The 15,994-nt window shown below is 58.4% G+C and overlaps 1 protein-coding gene across 1 annotated transcript in view; it reads right to left on the reverse strand.

The window, feature by feature from the left end:
- MAMDC4 (MAM domain containing 4) overlaps nt 1-15,994 on the reverse strand; it is a 77,627-nt gene that overhangs the window by 49,499 nt on the left and 12,134 nt on the right. The window contains exons 5-10 of the mRNA XM_065418930.1: nt 15,257-15,402; nt 14,494-14,563; nt 13,649-13,777; nt 12,262-12,408; nt 8,853-8,953; nt 7,859-8,020 (exon numbers count right to left, since the gene is read on the reverse strand). Coding sequence (XP_065275002.1) covers nt 7,859-8,020; nt 8,853-8,953; nt 12,262-12,408; nt 13,649-13,777; nt 14,494-14,563; nt 15,257-15,402 — 755 coding nt within the window. The remainder of the gene's footprint in view (nt 1-7,858; nt 8,021-8,852; nt 8,954-12,261; nt 12,409-13,648; nt 13,778-14,493; nt 14,564-15,256; nt 15,403-15,994) is intronic.

A 15,994-nucleotide genomic window follows, 5' to 3' on the forward strand; every position in this document is an offset into this window, starting at 1 on the left:
GGGTACGGAGGGGTCAGTTTTTAGGCTGTGTGATGGTGGTGGGTCAGTGTGTAGGGTACGGAGGGGTCAGTGTTTAAGCTGTGTGATGGTAGGTCAGTGTGTAGGGTATGGAGGGGTTAGTGTTTAGGCTGTGCGATGAGGGTGGGTCAGTGTGTAGGGTACGGAGGTGGGTCAGTGTGTAGGATGTGGAGGTGGGTCAGTGTTTAGGCTGTGTGATGGAGGTGGGTCAGTGTGTAGGGTACGGAGGGGTCAGTGTTTAGGCTGTGTGATGGAGGTGGGTCAGTGTGTAGGGTACGGAGGTGGGTCAGTGTTTAGAATGGAGGTGAGTCAGTGTTGAGGCTGTGTGATGGAGGTGGGTCAGTGTGTAGGGTACGGAGGTGGGTCAGTGTTTAGAATGGAGGTGAGTCAGTGTTTAGGCTGTGTGATGGAGGTGGGTCAGTGTGTAGGGTGTGGAGGTGGGTTAGTGTTTGGGCTGTGTGATGAGGGTGGGTCAATGTGTAGGGTACGGAGGGGTCAGTGTTTAGGCTGCATGATGGTAGGTCAGTGTGTAGGGTACGGAGGGGTCAGTGTCTCGGCTGTGCGATGAGGGTGGGTCAGTGTGTAGGGTACAGAGGGGTCAGTGTTTAGGCTGTGTGATGGTAGGTCAGTGTGTAGGGTACGGAGGGGTCAGTGTTTAGGCTGTGTGATGAGAGTGGGTCAGTGTGTAGGATGTGGAGGTGGGTCAGTGTTTAGGCTGTGTGATGCAGGTGGGTCAGTGTGTAGGGTACGGAGGGGTCAGTGTTTAGGCTGTGTGATGGAGGTGGGTCAGTGTTTAGGGTGTGGAGGTGGGTCAGTGTTTAGGCTGTGTGATGGAGGTGGGTCAGTGTGTAGGGTACGGAGGGGTCAGTGTTTAGGCTGTGTGATGAGAGTGGGTCAGTGTGTAGGATGTGGAGGTGGGTCAGTGTTTAGGCTGTGTGATGGAGGTGGGTCAGTGTGTAGGGTACGGAGGGGTCAGTTTTTAGGCTGTGTGATGGTGGTGGGTCAGTGTGTAGGGTACGGAGGGGTCAGTGTTTAAGCTGTGTGATGGTAGGTCAGTGTGTAGGGTATGGAGGGGTTAGTGTTTAGGCTGTGCGATGAGGGTGGGTCAGTGTGTAGGGTACGGAGGTGGGTCAGTGTGTAGGATGTGGAGGTGGGTCAGTGTTTAGGCTGTGTGATGGAGGTGGGTCAGTGTGTAGGGTACGGAGGGGTCAGTGTTTAGGCTGTGTGATGGAGGTGGGTCAGTGTGTAGGGTACGGAGGTGGGTCAGTGTTTAGAATGGAGGTGGGTCAGTGTTTAGGCTGTGTGATGGAGGTTGGTCAGTGTGTAGGATGTGGAGGTGGGTTAGTGTTTGGGCTGTGTGATGAGGGTGGGTCAATGTGTAGGGTACGGAGGGGTCAGTGTTTAGGCTGCATGATGGTAGGTCAGTGTGTAGGGTACGGAGGGGTCAGTGTCTCGGCTGTGCGATGAGGGTGGGTCAGTGTGTAGGGTATAGAGGGGTCAGTGTTTAGGCTGTGTGATGGTAGGTCAGTGTGTAGGGTATGGAGGGGTTAGTGTTTAGGCTGTGTGATGGAGATGGGTCAGTGTGTAGGGTACGGAGGGGTCAGTGTTTAGGCTGTGTGATGGAGGTGGGTCAGTGTGTAGGGTACGGAGGGGTCAGTGTTTAGGCTGTGTGATGGTAGGTCAGTGTGTAGGGTACGGAGGGGTCAGTGTTTAGGCTGTGTGATGGAGGTGAGTCAGTGTGTAGGGTACGGAGGGGTCAGTGTTTAGGCTGTGTGATGGTGGTGGGTCAGTGTGTAGGGTACGGAGGGGTCAGTGTTTAAGCTGTTTGATGGTAGGTCAGTGTGTAGGGTATGGAGGGGTTAGTGTTTAGGCTGTGCGATGAGGGTGGGTCAGTGTGTAGGGTACGGAGGTGGGTCAGTGTGTAGGATGTGGAGGTGGGTCAGTGTTTAGGCTGTGTGATGGAGGTGGGTCAGTGTGTAGGGTACGGAGGGGTCAGTGTTTAGGCTGTGTGATGGAGGTGGGTCAGTGTGTAGGGTACGGAGGTGGGTCAGTGTTTAGAATGTGGAGGTGGGTCAGTGTTTAGGCTGTGTGATGGAGGTGGGTCAGTGTGTAGGGTGTGGAGGTGGGTTAGTGTTTGGGCTGTGTGATGAGGGTGGGTCAATGTGTAGGGTACGGAGGGGTCAGTGTTTAGGCTGCATGATGGTAGGTCAGTGTGTAGGGTACGGAGGGGTCAGTGTCTCGGCTGTGCGATGAGGGTGGGTCAGTGTGTAGGGTACAGAGGGGTCAGTGTTTAGGCTGTGTGATGGTAGGTCAGTGTGTAGGGTATGGAGGGGTTAGTGTTTAGGCTGTGTGATGGAGATGGGTCAGTGTGTAGGGTACGGAGGGGTCAGTGTTTAGGCTGTGTGATGGAGGTGGGTGAGTGTGTAGGGTACGGAGGGGTCAGTGTTTAGGCTGTGTGATGGTAGGTCAGTGTGTAGGGTACGGAGGGGTCAGTGTTTAGGCTGTGTGATGGAGGTGAGTCAGTGTGTAGGGTACGGAGGGGTCAGTGTTTAAGCTGTGTGATGGTAGGTCAGTGTGTAGGGTATGGAGGGGTTAGTGTTTAGGCTGTGCGATGAGGGTGGGTCAGTGTGTAGGGTACGGAGGTGGGTCAGTGTGTAGGATGTGGAGGTGGGTCAGTGTTTAGGCTGTGTGATGGAGGTGGGTCAGTGTGTAGGGTACGGAGGGGTCAGTGTTTAGGCTGTGTGATGGAGGTGGGTCAGTGTGTAGGGTACAGAGGTGGGTCAGTGTTTAGAATGTGGAGGTGGGTCAGTGTTTAGGCTGTGTGATGGAGGTGGGTCAGTGTGTAGGGTGTGGAGGTGGGTTAGTGTTTGGGCTGTGTGATGAGGGTGGGTCAATGTGTAGGGTACGGAGGGGTCAGTGTTTAGGCTGCGTGATGGTAGGTCAGTGTGTAGGGTACGGAGGGGTCAGTGTCTCGGCTGTGTGATGAGGGTGGGTCAGTGTGTAGGGTACGGAGGGGTCAGTGTTTAGGCTGTGTGATGAGGGTGGGTCAGTGTGTAGGGTATGGAGGGGTCAGTGTTTAGGCTGTGTGATGGAGGTGGGTCAGTGTGTAGGGTACGGAGGTGGTTCAGTGTTTAGGCTGTGTGATGAGGGTGGGTCAGTGTGTAGGGTATGGAGGGGGGTCAGTGTTTAGGCTGTGTGATGGAGGAGGGTCAGTGTGTAGGGTACGGAGGTGGGTCAGTGTGTAGGGTACAGAGGGGTCAGTGTTTAGGCTGTGCGATGAGGATGGGTCAGTGTGTAGGGTACGGAGGTGGGTCAGTGTTTAGGCTGTGTGATGGTGGTGGTCAGTGTGTAGGGTGTGGAGGTGGGTCAGTATTTAGGCTGTGTGATGGTGGTGGTCAGTGTGTAGGGTACGGAGGGGTCAGTGTTTAGGCTGTGTGATGGAGGTGGGTCAGTGTGTAGGGTACGGAGGGGTCAGTGTTTAAGCTGTGTGATGGTAGGTCAGTGTGTAGGGTATGGAGGGGTTAGTGTTTAGGCTGTGTGATGGAGGTGGGTCAGTGTGTAGGGTACGGAGGTGGGTCAGTGTTTAGAATGTGGAGGTGGGTCAGTGTTTAGGCTGTGTGATGGAGGTGGGTCAGTGTGTAGGGTGTGGAGGTGGGTTAGTGTTTGGGCTGTGTGATGAGGGTGGGTCAATGTGTAGGGTACGGAGGGGTCAGTGTTTAGGCTGCGTGATGGTAGGTCAGTGTGTAGGGTACGGAGGGGTCAGTGTCTCGGCTGTGTGATGAGGGTGGGTCAGTGTGTAGGGTACGGAGGGGTCAGTGTTTAGGCTGTGTGATGAGGGTGGGTCAGTGTGTAGGGTATGGAGGGGTCAGTGTTTAGGCTGTGTGATGGAGGTGGGTCAGTGTGTAGGGTACGGAGGTGGTTCAGTGTTTAGGCTGTGTGATGGAGGTGGGTCAGTGTGTAGGGTGTGGAGGTGGGTTAGTGTTTGGGCTGTGTGATGGTAGGTCAGTGTGTAGGGTATGGAGGGGTTAGTGTTTAGGCTGTGCGATGAGGGTGGGTCAGTGTGTAGGGTACGGAGGTGGGTCAGTGTGTAGGATGTGGAGGTGGGTCAGTGTTTAGGCTGTGTGATGGAGGTGGGTCAGTGTGTAGGGTACGGAGGGGTCAGTGTTTAGGCTGTGTGATGGAGGTGGGTCAGTGTGTAGGGTACAGAGGTGGGTCAGTGTTTAGAATGTGGAGGTGGGTCAGTGTTTAGGCTGTGTGATGGAGGTGGGTCAGTGTGTAGGGTGTGGAGGTGGGTTAGTGTTTGGGCTGTGTGATGAGGGTGGGTCAGTGTGTAGGGTATGGAGGGGTCAGTGTTTAGGCTGTGTGATGGAGGTGGGTCAGTGTGTAGGGTACGGAGGTGGTTCAGTGTTTAGGCTGTGTGATGAGGGTGGGTCAGTGTGTAGGGTATGGAGGGGGGTCAGTGTTTAGGCTGCGTGATGGTAGGTCAGTGTGTAGGGTACGGAGGGGTCAGTGTCTCGGCTGTGTGATGAGGGTGGGTCAGTGTGTAGGGTACGGAGGGGTCAGTGTTTAAGCTGTGTGATGAGGGTGGGTCAGTGTGTAGGGTATGGAGGGGTCAGTGTTTAGGCTGTGTGATGGAGGTGGGTCAGTGTGTAGGGTACGGAGGTGGTTCAGTGTTTGGGCTGTGTGATGAGGGTGGGTCAGTGTGTAGGGTATGGAGGGGTCAGTGTTTAGGCTGTGTGATGGAGGTGGGTCAGTGTGTAGGGTACGGAGGTGGTTCAGTGTTTAGGCTGTGTGATGAGGGTGGGTCAGTGTGTAGGGTATGGAGGGGGGTCAGTGTTTAGGCTGCGTGATGGTAGGTCAGTGTGTAGGGTACGGAGGGGTCAGTGTCTCGGCTGTGTGATGAGGGTGGGTCAGTGTGTAGGGTACGGAGGGGTCAGTGTTTAAGCTGTGTGATGAGGGTGGGTCAGTGTGTAGGGTATGGAGGGGTCAGTGTTTAGGCTGTGTGATGGAGGAGGGTCAGTGTGTAGGGTACGGAGGTGGGTCAGTGTGTAGGGTACAGAGGGGTCAGTGTTTAGGCTGTGCGATGAGGATGGGTCAGTGTGTAGGGTACGGAGGTGGGTCAGTGTTTAGGCTGTGTGATGGTGGTGGTCAGTGTGTAGGGTGTGGAGGTGGGTCAGTATTTAGGCTGTGTGATGGTGGTGGTCACTGTGTAGGGTACGGAGGGGTCAGTGTTTAGGCTGTGTGATGAGAGTGGGTCAGTGTGTAGGATGTGGAGGTGGGTCAGTGTTTAGGCTGTGTGATGGAGGTGGGTCAGTGTGTAGGGTACGGAGGGGTCAGTGTTTAGGCTGTGTGATGGAGGTGGGTCAGTGTGTAGGGTGTGGAGGTGGGTCAGTGTTTAGGCTGTGTGATGGAGGTGGGTCAGTGTGTAGGGTACGGAGGGGTCAGTGTTTAGGCTGTGTGATGGTGGTGGTCAGTGTGTAGGGTACGGAGGGGTCAGTGTTTAGGCTGTGTGATGAGAGTGGGTCAGTGTGTAGGATGTGGAGGTGGGTCAGTGTTTAGGCTGTGTGATGGAGGTGGGTCAGTGTGTAGGGTACGGAGGTGGGTCAGTGTGTAGGGTACGCAGGGGTCAGTGTTTAGGCTGTGTGATGGTGGTGGGTCAGTGTGTAGGGTACGGAGGGGTCAGTGTTTAAGCTGTGTCATTGTAGGTCAGTGTGTAGGGTATGGAGGGGTTAGTGTTTAGGCTGTGCGATGGAGATGGGTCAGTGTGTAGGGTACGGAGGGATCAGTGTTTAGGCTGTGTGATGAGAGTGGGTCAGTGTGTAGGATGTGGAGGTGGGTCAGTGTTTAGGCTGTGTGATGGAGGTGGGTCAGTGTGTAGGGTACGGAGGTGGGTCAGTGTGTAGGGTACGGAGGGGTCAGCGTTTAGGCTGTGTGATGGTGGTGGGTCAGTGTCTAGGGTACGGAGGGGTCAGTGTCTCGGCTGTGCGATGAGGGTGGGTCAGTGTGTAGGGTACAGAGGGGTCAGTGTTTAGGCTGTGTGATGGTAGGTCAGTGTGTAGGGTATGGAGGGGTTAGTGTTTAGGCTGTGTGATGGAGATGGGTCAGTGTGTAGGGTACGGAGGGGTCAGTGTTTAGGCTGTGTGATGGAGGTGGGTCAGTGTGTAGGGTACGGAGGGGTCAGTGTTTAGGCTGTGTGATGGTAGGTCAGTGTGTAGGGTACGGAGGGGTCAGTGTTTAGGCTGTGTGATGGAGGTGAGTCAGTGTGTAGGGTACGGAGGGGTCAGTGTTTAGGCTGTGTGATGGTGGTTGGTCAGTGTGTAGGGTACGGAGGGGTCAGTGTTTAAGCTGTGTGATGGTAGGTCAGTGTGTAGGGTATGGAGGGGTTAGTGTTTAGGCTGTGCAATGAGGGTGGGTCAGTGTGTAGGGTACGGAGGTGGGTCAGTGTGTAGGATGTGGAGGTGGGTCAGTGTTTAGGCTGTGTGATGGAGGTGGGTCAGTGTGTAGGGTACGGAGGGGTCAGTGTTTAGGCTGTGTGATGGAGGTGGGTCAGTGTGTAGGGTACGGAGGTGGGTCAGTGTTTAGAATGTGGAGGTGGGTCAGTGTTGAGGCTGTGTGATGGAGGTGGGTCAGTGTGTAGGGTGTGGAGGTGGGTTAGTGTTTGGGCTGTGTGATGAGGGTGGGTCAATGTGTAGGGTACGGAGGGGTCAGTGTTTAGGCTGCGTGATGGTAGGTCAGTGTGTAGGGTACGGAGGGGTCAGTGTCTCGGCTGTGCGATGAGGGTGGGTCGGTGTGTAGGGTACGGAGGTGTGTCAGTGTGTATGGTACGGAGGGGTCAGTGTTTAGGCTGTGTGATGGAGGTGGGTCAGTGTGTAGGGTACGGAGGGGTCAGTGTTTAGGCTGTGTGATGGAGATGGGTCAGTGTGTAGGGTACGGAGGGGTCAGTGTTTAGGCTGTGTGATGGTAGGTCAGTGTGTAGGGTACGGAGGGGTCAGTGTTTAGGCTGTGTGATGGAGGTGGGTCAGTGTGTAGGGTACGGAGGGGTCAGTGTTTAGGCTGTGTGATGGAGATGGGTCAGTGTGTAGGGTACGGAGGGGTCAGTGTTTAGGCTGTGTGATGGTAGGTCAGTGTGTAGGGTACGGAGGGGTCAGTGTTTAGGCTGTGTGATGGTAGGTCAGTGTGTACATACGGAGGGGGTCATTGTGTAGCGCGGTATAGGGTGTGTGAGGTGGGTCAATGTACAGGGTGTAATTCATTCCCCTAGGGAAGCTCGGCTGCAGCACCCAATTCTTAGTGCTGGTCCAGCTCTTTAATCCGCTGTCCCGGCTGGGGTGTGCCAGGCACAACAGGAGACCCTGTGTCCTGTCCGTGGCTGTGTAGCATGGGGGGTGGGAGCTCTCCCCATGTCCTGTGCCCCCTGCACTGGGGCAGGGTTGGCCAAGGCCTGGCTCACTGGGGCACAGTCACAGTGTGACTTCAGAAGTTGATGGGGAATGAGGTCGTGGGGATGCGGGGTCAGGCTGGGAATGGGGCTGAATTGGCATCCTTGGAGCCTGAAGGCCCCTGTGATCCCCAAGAAAGGTGTCTCCTGGGCAGGAACATGCCCCATGCTGCCCCAACCCTTCCTGGGATGGACCCCTCTAGCGGCTCCAAGGGGATGCAGCTGCTCATGCCCATTCTCCCCTTTGTCCCTTCTGAGGGACAAAGCTTTGTACCATGGCCACGGGTCTACTGGGCCCTGGCTTAAAACCCACATTGCCTTGCTGCTCCATGGCAAGAGATGGGCCTGGCACCCTGTGCTGGCCCAGCCCTCAGGGTGGCACAGGAAGGGTTTGCTGCCCACCTGGAAGTTCTTGGTCACATTGAAGTCCACTTTCTCCCTGAACCAGTAATCACCCAGGTCCCCGGCCCTCGAGCGCATGAGCTGCATGACGCCGGAGCTGGTTTGGTAGTAGATGTTGAGGCTGCTGGTGGCCGAGTCGTAGAGGTGGGAGTAGAACACGAGCTGGACCCGGAACGAGCACACAGACAATAAGCACCTCACTCTGCCATCCCCTGCCACTCAGTGCCAGGCTCAATCCCTGCATGCCCAGGAGCAGCCAGCCAGGAAGGAGGCCCCGGGCTCCAGCGTGGCCTTGGCACAGCCACCCAGCCAAAGCAGAGGCAGCATGAGGAGGGCAGGGCAGCTGCAGAAGAGCCCCCAGTTTATCTGGGTGCTGGCTGGAGTGTGCCCGCAGCTCTGCCTGGCTCTGCCTGGCTCCGGGCCATGCTCTCCTCACCCAAAGACCCCAGGAGATGCTGCTCAGCCTACAGCACGACCCTCACCAGCCAATCAGCACCCAAACTTCCTGCAGGTGCCTAGCGCTGGAGAATCCTGACTGGCTGGCGAGGAGGTCAGTGTCCCTCCCACCCAATGGGGTGGTGCCCAGGGCTCTCTTTGACTCAATAAAATCCAGAGCTTGGGAATTTTAAGCCTAATGATCTGCTGAGGCTCCCATAAAATACCCACCTTGTGCGGCTCATCCACAGCCCTTCCCTCTGCTGCTTAGCTGGGAGCTGCCAGGAGCTGAGCACCAGCTGTCCGGCAAACCCCCAAGCTGCCTCGGGCAAACACAGAGGCCAGTGGCACCTGCAGAGTTCAGTGGTTTCCAGCAAGCTTTGAAGGGCTGGTTTCTCCCCAGCAGCAGCCCCCAGAGGGTGAGGTGCAGGTGGGTGAGGGGCCCTGCCTGCAGTCCCTAGACACTGCATAGGAGCCACTCCCAAGATGTCAGCCGTCCTTCCCTGTCCAGGCAAAGCCGAGAGCAGGCTGGCAGCCGTGTAGCCCAGGGGCAACTTACAGAGCAGCAGCTGGTCGTGGTTGCTTGGAAAGTTGGACTAACGAGTCTGGCCGCGCCGCTGCTCAGGTCCTGTGGGCCGGTACTGACGTGAAGGAAAAAGCCTACAGGAGATCAGCAGCACACGTTGGGTTGCCAACTGTGTAACCACCCCTGCCCTGCCCCCTGCCCTGCCCCTTCTCCAAGGCCCCGCTCCCTCCCTTGCTCGCTCTCCCCCACCCTCACTCACTTTCAGTGGGCTGGGGCAGAGGGTTGTGGTGTGGGCTCTGGGTTGGGGCAGAGGGGTTCAGAGTGTGCGAGGGGGCTCCTGGCTGTGCCTGGGCAGGGGGTTGGGGTGCAGGAGGGGGCTCTGGGCTGGGGCAGGGGGTTGGGGTGCAGGAGGGGGCAGGGGGTTGGGGTGTGGGAGTGAGTGTGGGGTAGGGAGTTCTGGTAGGGAGTTTGGGTGCAGGAGGGGGCTCCAGGCTAACGCAGGGGGTTGGGGTGTGGGAGGGGGTGAGGGGTGCGGGCTCCGGCTGGGTGGCACTTACCTTAGGTGGCTCCCGGTCGGCGGCGCAGCGGGACTAAGGCAGGCTCCCTGTCTGCCCTGCCCCCACACCATTCCCAGAAGTGGCCAGCACGTCCCTGCGGCCCCTGGCGGGGGGAGGGCAGGGATCTCTGTGCGCTGCCCGCACCCCGAGCGCCGACTCCGCAGCTCCCATTGGCCGGGAACTGCCTTAGCCCTGCTGTGCTGCCCCCCAGAGGCTCCACACACTGCCCCCTCCATGCATTGCTCCCAGAAGCGGCCAACACATCCCTGTGCTCCCTGTGCAGGGCAAGGGGCTCTGTGCACTGCCCCTGCCTGCAGGCACCGCCCCCACAGTTCCCATTGGCCGCAGTTTCTGGCCAATGGGAGCTGCAGAGTCGGTGCAAGGGGCGGGGGCAGCATGCAGAGACCCCCTCGCCCACCCTCCAGAGGCCACAGGGACGTGCTGGCCGCTTCCGGGAGTGGCGGGGGGGGGGGGGCAGGGCAGGCAGGGACAGTTGGCAACCCTAAGCACACATTGATACAGCCCCCCAGGCTGGCTTTATACCCAGGCTCCATGTATTACTGGGCATGCACCATGCTCTACCTGCTTGGGGGGGGGGAGGCAGTGTGGCCTAGTGGCCAAAGCACTGGAATGGGATGTGGGCTCTAGGGGGACCATGGGAAAGTCACTTCCCTGCTCTGTGGCTCAGCTTCCCCAGCTGTAGAATGGGGATAATGACAGCGCCCCTGGAGCTGAGATTGCCTGATGACTAGCGCTCCATGCGAGCTAGGGATTGTTGTTAGACCCGTTCAGTAACTGCGCCCCCCCGAAAGAGTCCCCAGCAAGAAGGATGAAGAGAGGCAAATACTATGGAGAGAAAACTGCCACCTGGAGCGAGGCCCCCAGCCTCGAACAGCAGAAACTTTTGCAGACTAGGGCCCCCTCCATGCACTTGCACATTTGGTTTTTAATGTTGTGACCTTCCCTGCACAAGCCAGTTCCCATGGTGAACTGCTGGTTGGTGTTTCACTAGCATGCACCCCCGTGGGCATGGAAGGCACTCCCTAGCAATATGCAAAGGGGGGTGACTGCAGGAAGGAAGACAAAGATCTGGTAAGATTTTGCTTGCATAAAGGCCTGAGAGCTGCTTTAACTTGGGGACCTCTGATGCCATCACCCACCCCTGGAACAAAGACCCTGTTGAAACAGACATGAGCACATCAGAATGTACCTGTGACAACTGAGAAATCCAACAGTCAAAGCAACGAGCGAGCTAAGGAGCAGGGAGCAGAGTGGCTAGGACCAGGAGCGCCGCCAGCTTTTCTGCTGCCCTAAGCGGCGGAAGGTCCCGCCCCGAAATGCCGCCCCCCACAGAGGCGGCAGAAGGTCCTGCCACCGAAATACCGCCACGGCCGCCGCCCCCCAAATTGTAGCGCCCTAGGCAACCGCCTAGGTCGCCTAAAGGGTTGCGCCGGCCCTGGCTAGGCCAGTGACTTAGGACTTCTCTCCCCACACCCCGTTCTGCGCTGGCGGGGGCAGAGACACCTCTTGCTGTGCATGGACACACTGAGCACAACATCCGAATGTACTGACGCAGGAGAGCAGCTTCGAGCCGGAACTCCTACCTGTCAGCACCGGGTGTTTGGGGAAGGACTGTCAGACTCAAAGGTCACTCTGATGTGCTGTGTCAGAGGGAACAGCTCATCCTCTATGGGAGCAGTAAGGTCAGGTTGCTTTTATCTCCTCCCCAAGGGCTCAGAGGTCCCAGCCTGTCCCAGGTGTGTTGGCAGGGGGTTAATGTTTAACATTTGTTATGTTCTATTTTCTTGGCAGTGCCTTCCAGTAACCACTGAGCTTCCTTTCCAGGAGGACATTATGGCTGTCCCCTCACCCAGAGGCCAAGGACTCTGCAGGCGGGGGGGCCTGCAGGCAGGTCAGAACCACCAGCAGAGGGGTCTAAGACATGGCTTTGGAGCCTGCTCTATCCAGCCACCCCAGAGGGCCAGCGGTGCATTGTGGGAACCCCCATAATCAAGGTAGTAAAGGCAGCCTGTGTGGAACCTGTCCCTAGTATGGGTGTGATTATTCCACGAGCCCGAAGAACCAGCCTGCAGGGGCGGCTCTATGTATTTTGCTGCCCCAAGCACGGCTGTCAGGCAGCCTTCGGCAGCATGCCTGCGGGAGGTCTGCTGGTAACGTGGATTCGGCGGCCTGCCTGCGGGAGGTCCGCCGGACCCACGCCTTCGGCGTACCCGCCGCCGAATTGCCGCCGAAACCGCGGGACCGGCGGACCTCCTGCAGGCATGCCGCTGAAGGCAGCCTGACTGCCACCCTCAGGGCAACCAGCAGGCCGCCCCCTGCAGCTTGCCGCCCCAGGCACCCGCTTGGTGCGCTGGTGCCTGGAGCCGCCCCTGCCAGCCTGGGCCCTGTTCAGTGACCGAATAACTGAGCAAGCAAAGCATCAGCTTGTCTTGGGCTCTGAGCTGTAGTAGTGAACAGGCTTGCGCCAGGCCAGGGCTCAGGGCAGGAAATATTCCAGGGAAATCCAAACCCTCCCTCTGCATGGAGTCCTCACAGCAGTAAGAGCAGAGTTGAGCCAATCCTAAAGTCACAGTGACCTGATGACCAGGAGGGGACAGGAATGGGTGGGATCTGCAAGCTGCTTCTCCCTGGCCTCTCCACAGAGTGTTACCTGGCCCCTCACCTCACTCCAGGCAGCAGCATTCTGGGGGGCAGGGAACAGTGTCAGACTCTGGCATCTGCTCAGCCCTAGACACACACAGCAGAACTACTCAGCCCCTTAGCGGCCCAGGCCCCTGGTGCATCCCTGACTCCGCTTCCCTCTCCTGACAGGATGGGCGCAGCACAGGTGGGACCCAGCAGCCCTAAGGGGGTTGCAGAGGTACCTGTCCTGCTGTTGCTGCTGTGGTCCCGTGTGGGCCTGCGGGCCCCAGGCGCAAGGTGGAGGCTTGTGTTCCTGACCCAGGTCGGGTAATCGGGCCCAGTGTTCCAGCCACACCAGCCCCTCTCAAAGGAACAGGTGGTGAACGATCCTGGCAGGAGAAAGGAGGTGGCAATGGGGGTGACACCACACGCGGGTTCCCCTCACCACCTGGCAGGAGGGCTCTGCAGGGCATCCCCAGGGCTGGAGTCTCCCCTCATTAGCCCCTTCATGGGTGATTTCTCTCTCTTGCATCCGCACACAGGGTACTGCCCTCTGCCCGCTGAGGGTGTGTGTGAGAACAGCCGGTACTCAGGGCATGGGGAGCAATGGGGAGGGTGGCACCGGGTTCAGTTCCCCTGGCCCTGGCAGGAAGGAGGGCTGGGGACAGACCCACTCCTCTGCCCACACAGGTGCCCCTGGGGCTTTCGCCGGGATGCCCAGCGGACAGCGGGGAGTTGTCTGGAGCAGCCTGCAAAGGGAGCAGAGGCTCAGGATCAGAACCACTCGGGCTAGGCTGGCTCAGATCCAGGCCAGAGATACCCAGTGAGCTGACTGGGGGTGCCTGGGCATGTGGGCACACGTGCCACCGCCCTCTCTAGGAGGAGCCAGAACTGCGTGGCTGGGTGTCCTAGGCCCTTTAGCCCAGGGGCAGGGCTCTGGGCTTGGGGGGACGTTCCCAGCAAATACAGCCTTGGAAGGTGGGGATAGGCTGCTTCAACGCCTCCCCGTCCAGACGGAACCAGGCAATGCCAAAGTTCCCAGGTGCTGGGCCAGGCCCAGCTCGCGCAGCAGGGTGGCACATGGCAAGATTTGGACAAACTCTTTGCTCTTGGGAGGCATTCAGGCACAGAGCCCCCCAGCAATCGTAGCCTGCTCCCCCAGGATGGTCTGGGAAAGATCCACTGGGTCCCATCCACCTCTGACTCCAACACACACACACTCTGTGGTTCCTGTCTGGATTTAACAGCATCACTGCTCCCCGGCCACCAACGCTGCCCGCTCTCCAGCCCCTGGCGGCCGGTGCTTAGCGCTCTCTGGCCTGGGAACGCTGCCCACTCGCGGGCCCCTGGAGGCCAGTGCTCTCTGGCCCATGAATGCTGCCTGATATCCAGCCCCTGGCGGCCGGTGCTCTCCAGCCCCTGATGGTTGCTGGTCTCCAGCTCGGAAATGCTACCTGCTCTCCTGCCCCTGAGAGCTGATGCTCTCCAGCGGCTCGGGAACACTGCCCGCTCTCCAGCCCCTGGCAGCCGGTGCTCTCCAGCCCCTGACGGCTGCCCACTCTCCAGCCTGGGAACCCTGCCCACTCTCCAGCCCCTGTGCTGAGCTCTCTCCGGACCGGGAACACTCACTGCACTCGGTGGCGGATTCGTCTGACAGATCCCCGCAGTCGTCGGTGCCATCACAGAGCTGCTCCAGCTGCACACATGATCCACGGCTGCAGTGCCTGTCCTCCGGGCCACACACTAGGCTCAGGGGCGCTGAGTGCAGGCAGGAAAGGGTTAACTCACTCAGAGCTATAGGGCAGCTCCCAGCTTTGCAGGTCTGGTGCCCACTCCCCAGAGATGGCGCGGGCGTGGCAGCCTGGTAGTGCTTGGGGCCTCCCGGGGAGTTGAGGGGGCATGCGGCTGTGAGGGTTGGGGAGAGCCGAATGCCGCTAGCTGGGCTTAGCCCTTGCTGCGGGTCTGTGGCCAGGGCCGCTGGGCCCAGCCTGGCTGAGAAGAGCGGCAGTGGGACTCTGAAGCCAGCACAGCGTAGGTGACTGGGGCTCTGGCTCAAGTGCATTACAGGTGTCGATGCGGGCATGACGTGCAGCCCCAGGGACAGCTCTGGTCACACATACGCTCTGGGCAGTGGGCCCTCTCCAGCCAGCGGAGCGCTCACTTCCTCTGACCCCCGCCCCCTCAGCTCCGGGGTCCCAGGGAATCCCCAACATCCACAGCCAGCCAGGGGGGTGGAAGTAGCTGCCACAGTGCAGCGAGCGTGCCCGCTTCCCCACGCAGCAGCAGCCCTTCAGAGGGGGCTCATGTGCTCTAGTCCAGGGGCTCTGTCCTGCCCTGGGCATGCCGAGGGGAGGAAGGGGAGGCTAAAGGAACAAGGGAAGCATCTGGGGGCTTTGCACTGGCTCCCTCCTGACTCCACAGCCAAGCGCAGCACCCCGGGTAGAGGCAGGTGCGAGGGGGGGGTGCTGCCTTACGCGGCAAGCCACAGCTCCTGAACTCCACGTCGTCCAGCTGCAAGGAGCTCTGCCGCGAGGAGAGGGTTATCTGCCAAGAGAAGGGAAACCCTGGTGTGGGCACAGCCTAGACAACAGCACAACTGACACGGCCCAAGGCGTGGGCCTGACCACCCGAAGCCACTGGGGTCCTTCTGCTCCCTCTTCCCCCTCCCCTCCTGTGGGAATGGGGAGGGGGGGAGACTTCTGCCTGCTCTTCCCCCGCAGGTGGGACAAGTAGCCTCCCCCAGCCAGAGCTGACATGAGCCCCCCAGCAGGTGTTGCAGAGTTTGCATTTGCTGGGCATGCCCCCTGTCCAGGGCCCATCACCCACCGAGCACTAGCCCCTCTCAAAGGGGGTCTGTAGACACAAGCCTGTCACATGTGGACTGTCTAGAGTCCGTCTGGCCACTGGCCTGGTTCTATGCTAATGCTGTGGGCCAATATCGAACCGGTGCCCTGATCTCCAGAGCCGGCTGGTTCCCATGTGACCTATCTCTGGCCACCACACGCCACAGCTGCAATGTCTACCCAGCCCTTTCCCTGCCTTTGCAGCTCTGCGCTTCCCTGGGAGGTAGGTGTGGGGCTGCCCCACAGGCAGTGTCCCACGCCCCACTCGCTGGAGGGCCATGTATCAGCACATCATTCCTAGCTGGCATGGGAGGCCTGCATGTGCTCAGGCTCTGCCAACTTGGCTCGGGCTGTTGCCACGGGGCGCGGAGCAGGCTGATGGTTGGTTTCTCACCTGGAACTCCCCTGGCACCCGGCCTGTGTATGCAACCAGCTCCTGCCAGGCAGAGATGCTGCTCTTGGGACTCTGCCACAGCGTTCTGGTCTCATTGTCATATGTCAGCTCCACCCACAGAGCCGGCTGCACCGTCTCGTTAAGCCCTACAAGCAAGCCAGGATCCAGGGTCACATGGGCTCTCCTCCAGCCTGGGGCACCCCCGAGTGCCCCAGCCTGACGTGCCAGTCTCTAGTCACCAATTCTCTCAAAACTGGGTGACTGGGCAACAAAATGGCAGGTGAAATTCAACATTGATAAATGCAAAGTAATGCACATTGGAAAACATAATCCCAACTCTACATATAAAATGATGGGGTCTAAATTAGTTGTTCTCATTCACAAAAGAGATCTTGGCATCATTGTGGATAGTTCTCTGAAAAGATCCACTCAGTGTGCAGCGGCAGTCAAAAAAGCAAACAGAATGTTGGGGATCATTAAGAAAGGGATAGATAATAAGACAGAAAATATCATGTTGCCGCTATATCAACCCATGGTACGGCCACATCTTGAATACTGTATACAGATGTGGTCGCCCCATCTCAAAAAAGATATATTGGACTTGGAAAAGGTTCAGAAAAGGGCAACAAAAATGATGAGGGGTATGGAATGGCTTCTGTCTGAGGAGAGATTAATAAGACTCGAACTTTTCAACTTGGAAAAGAGACGACTAAGGGGGGATATGATGGAGGTCTATAA

The sequence above is a fragment of the Emys orbicularis genome, chromosome 18, assembly GCF_028017835.1.
Source record: "Emys orbicularis isolate rEmyOrb1 chromosome 18, rEmyOrb1.hap1, whole genome shotgun sequence".
In the NCBI taxonomy this organism is placed as follows: Eukaryota; Metazoa; Chordata; order Testudines; family Emydidae; genus Emys; species Emys orbicularis.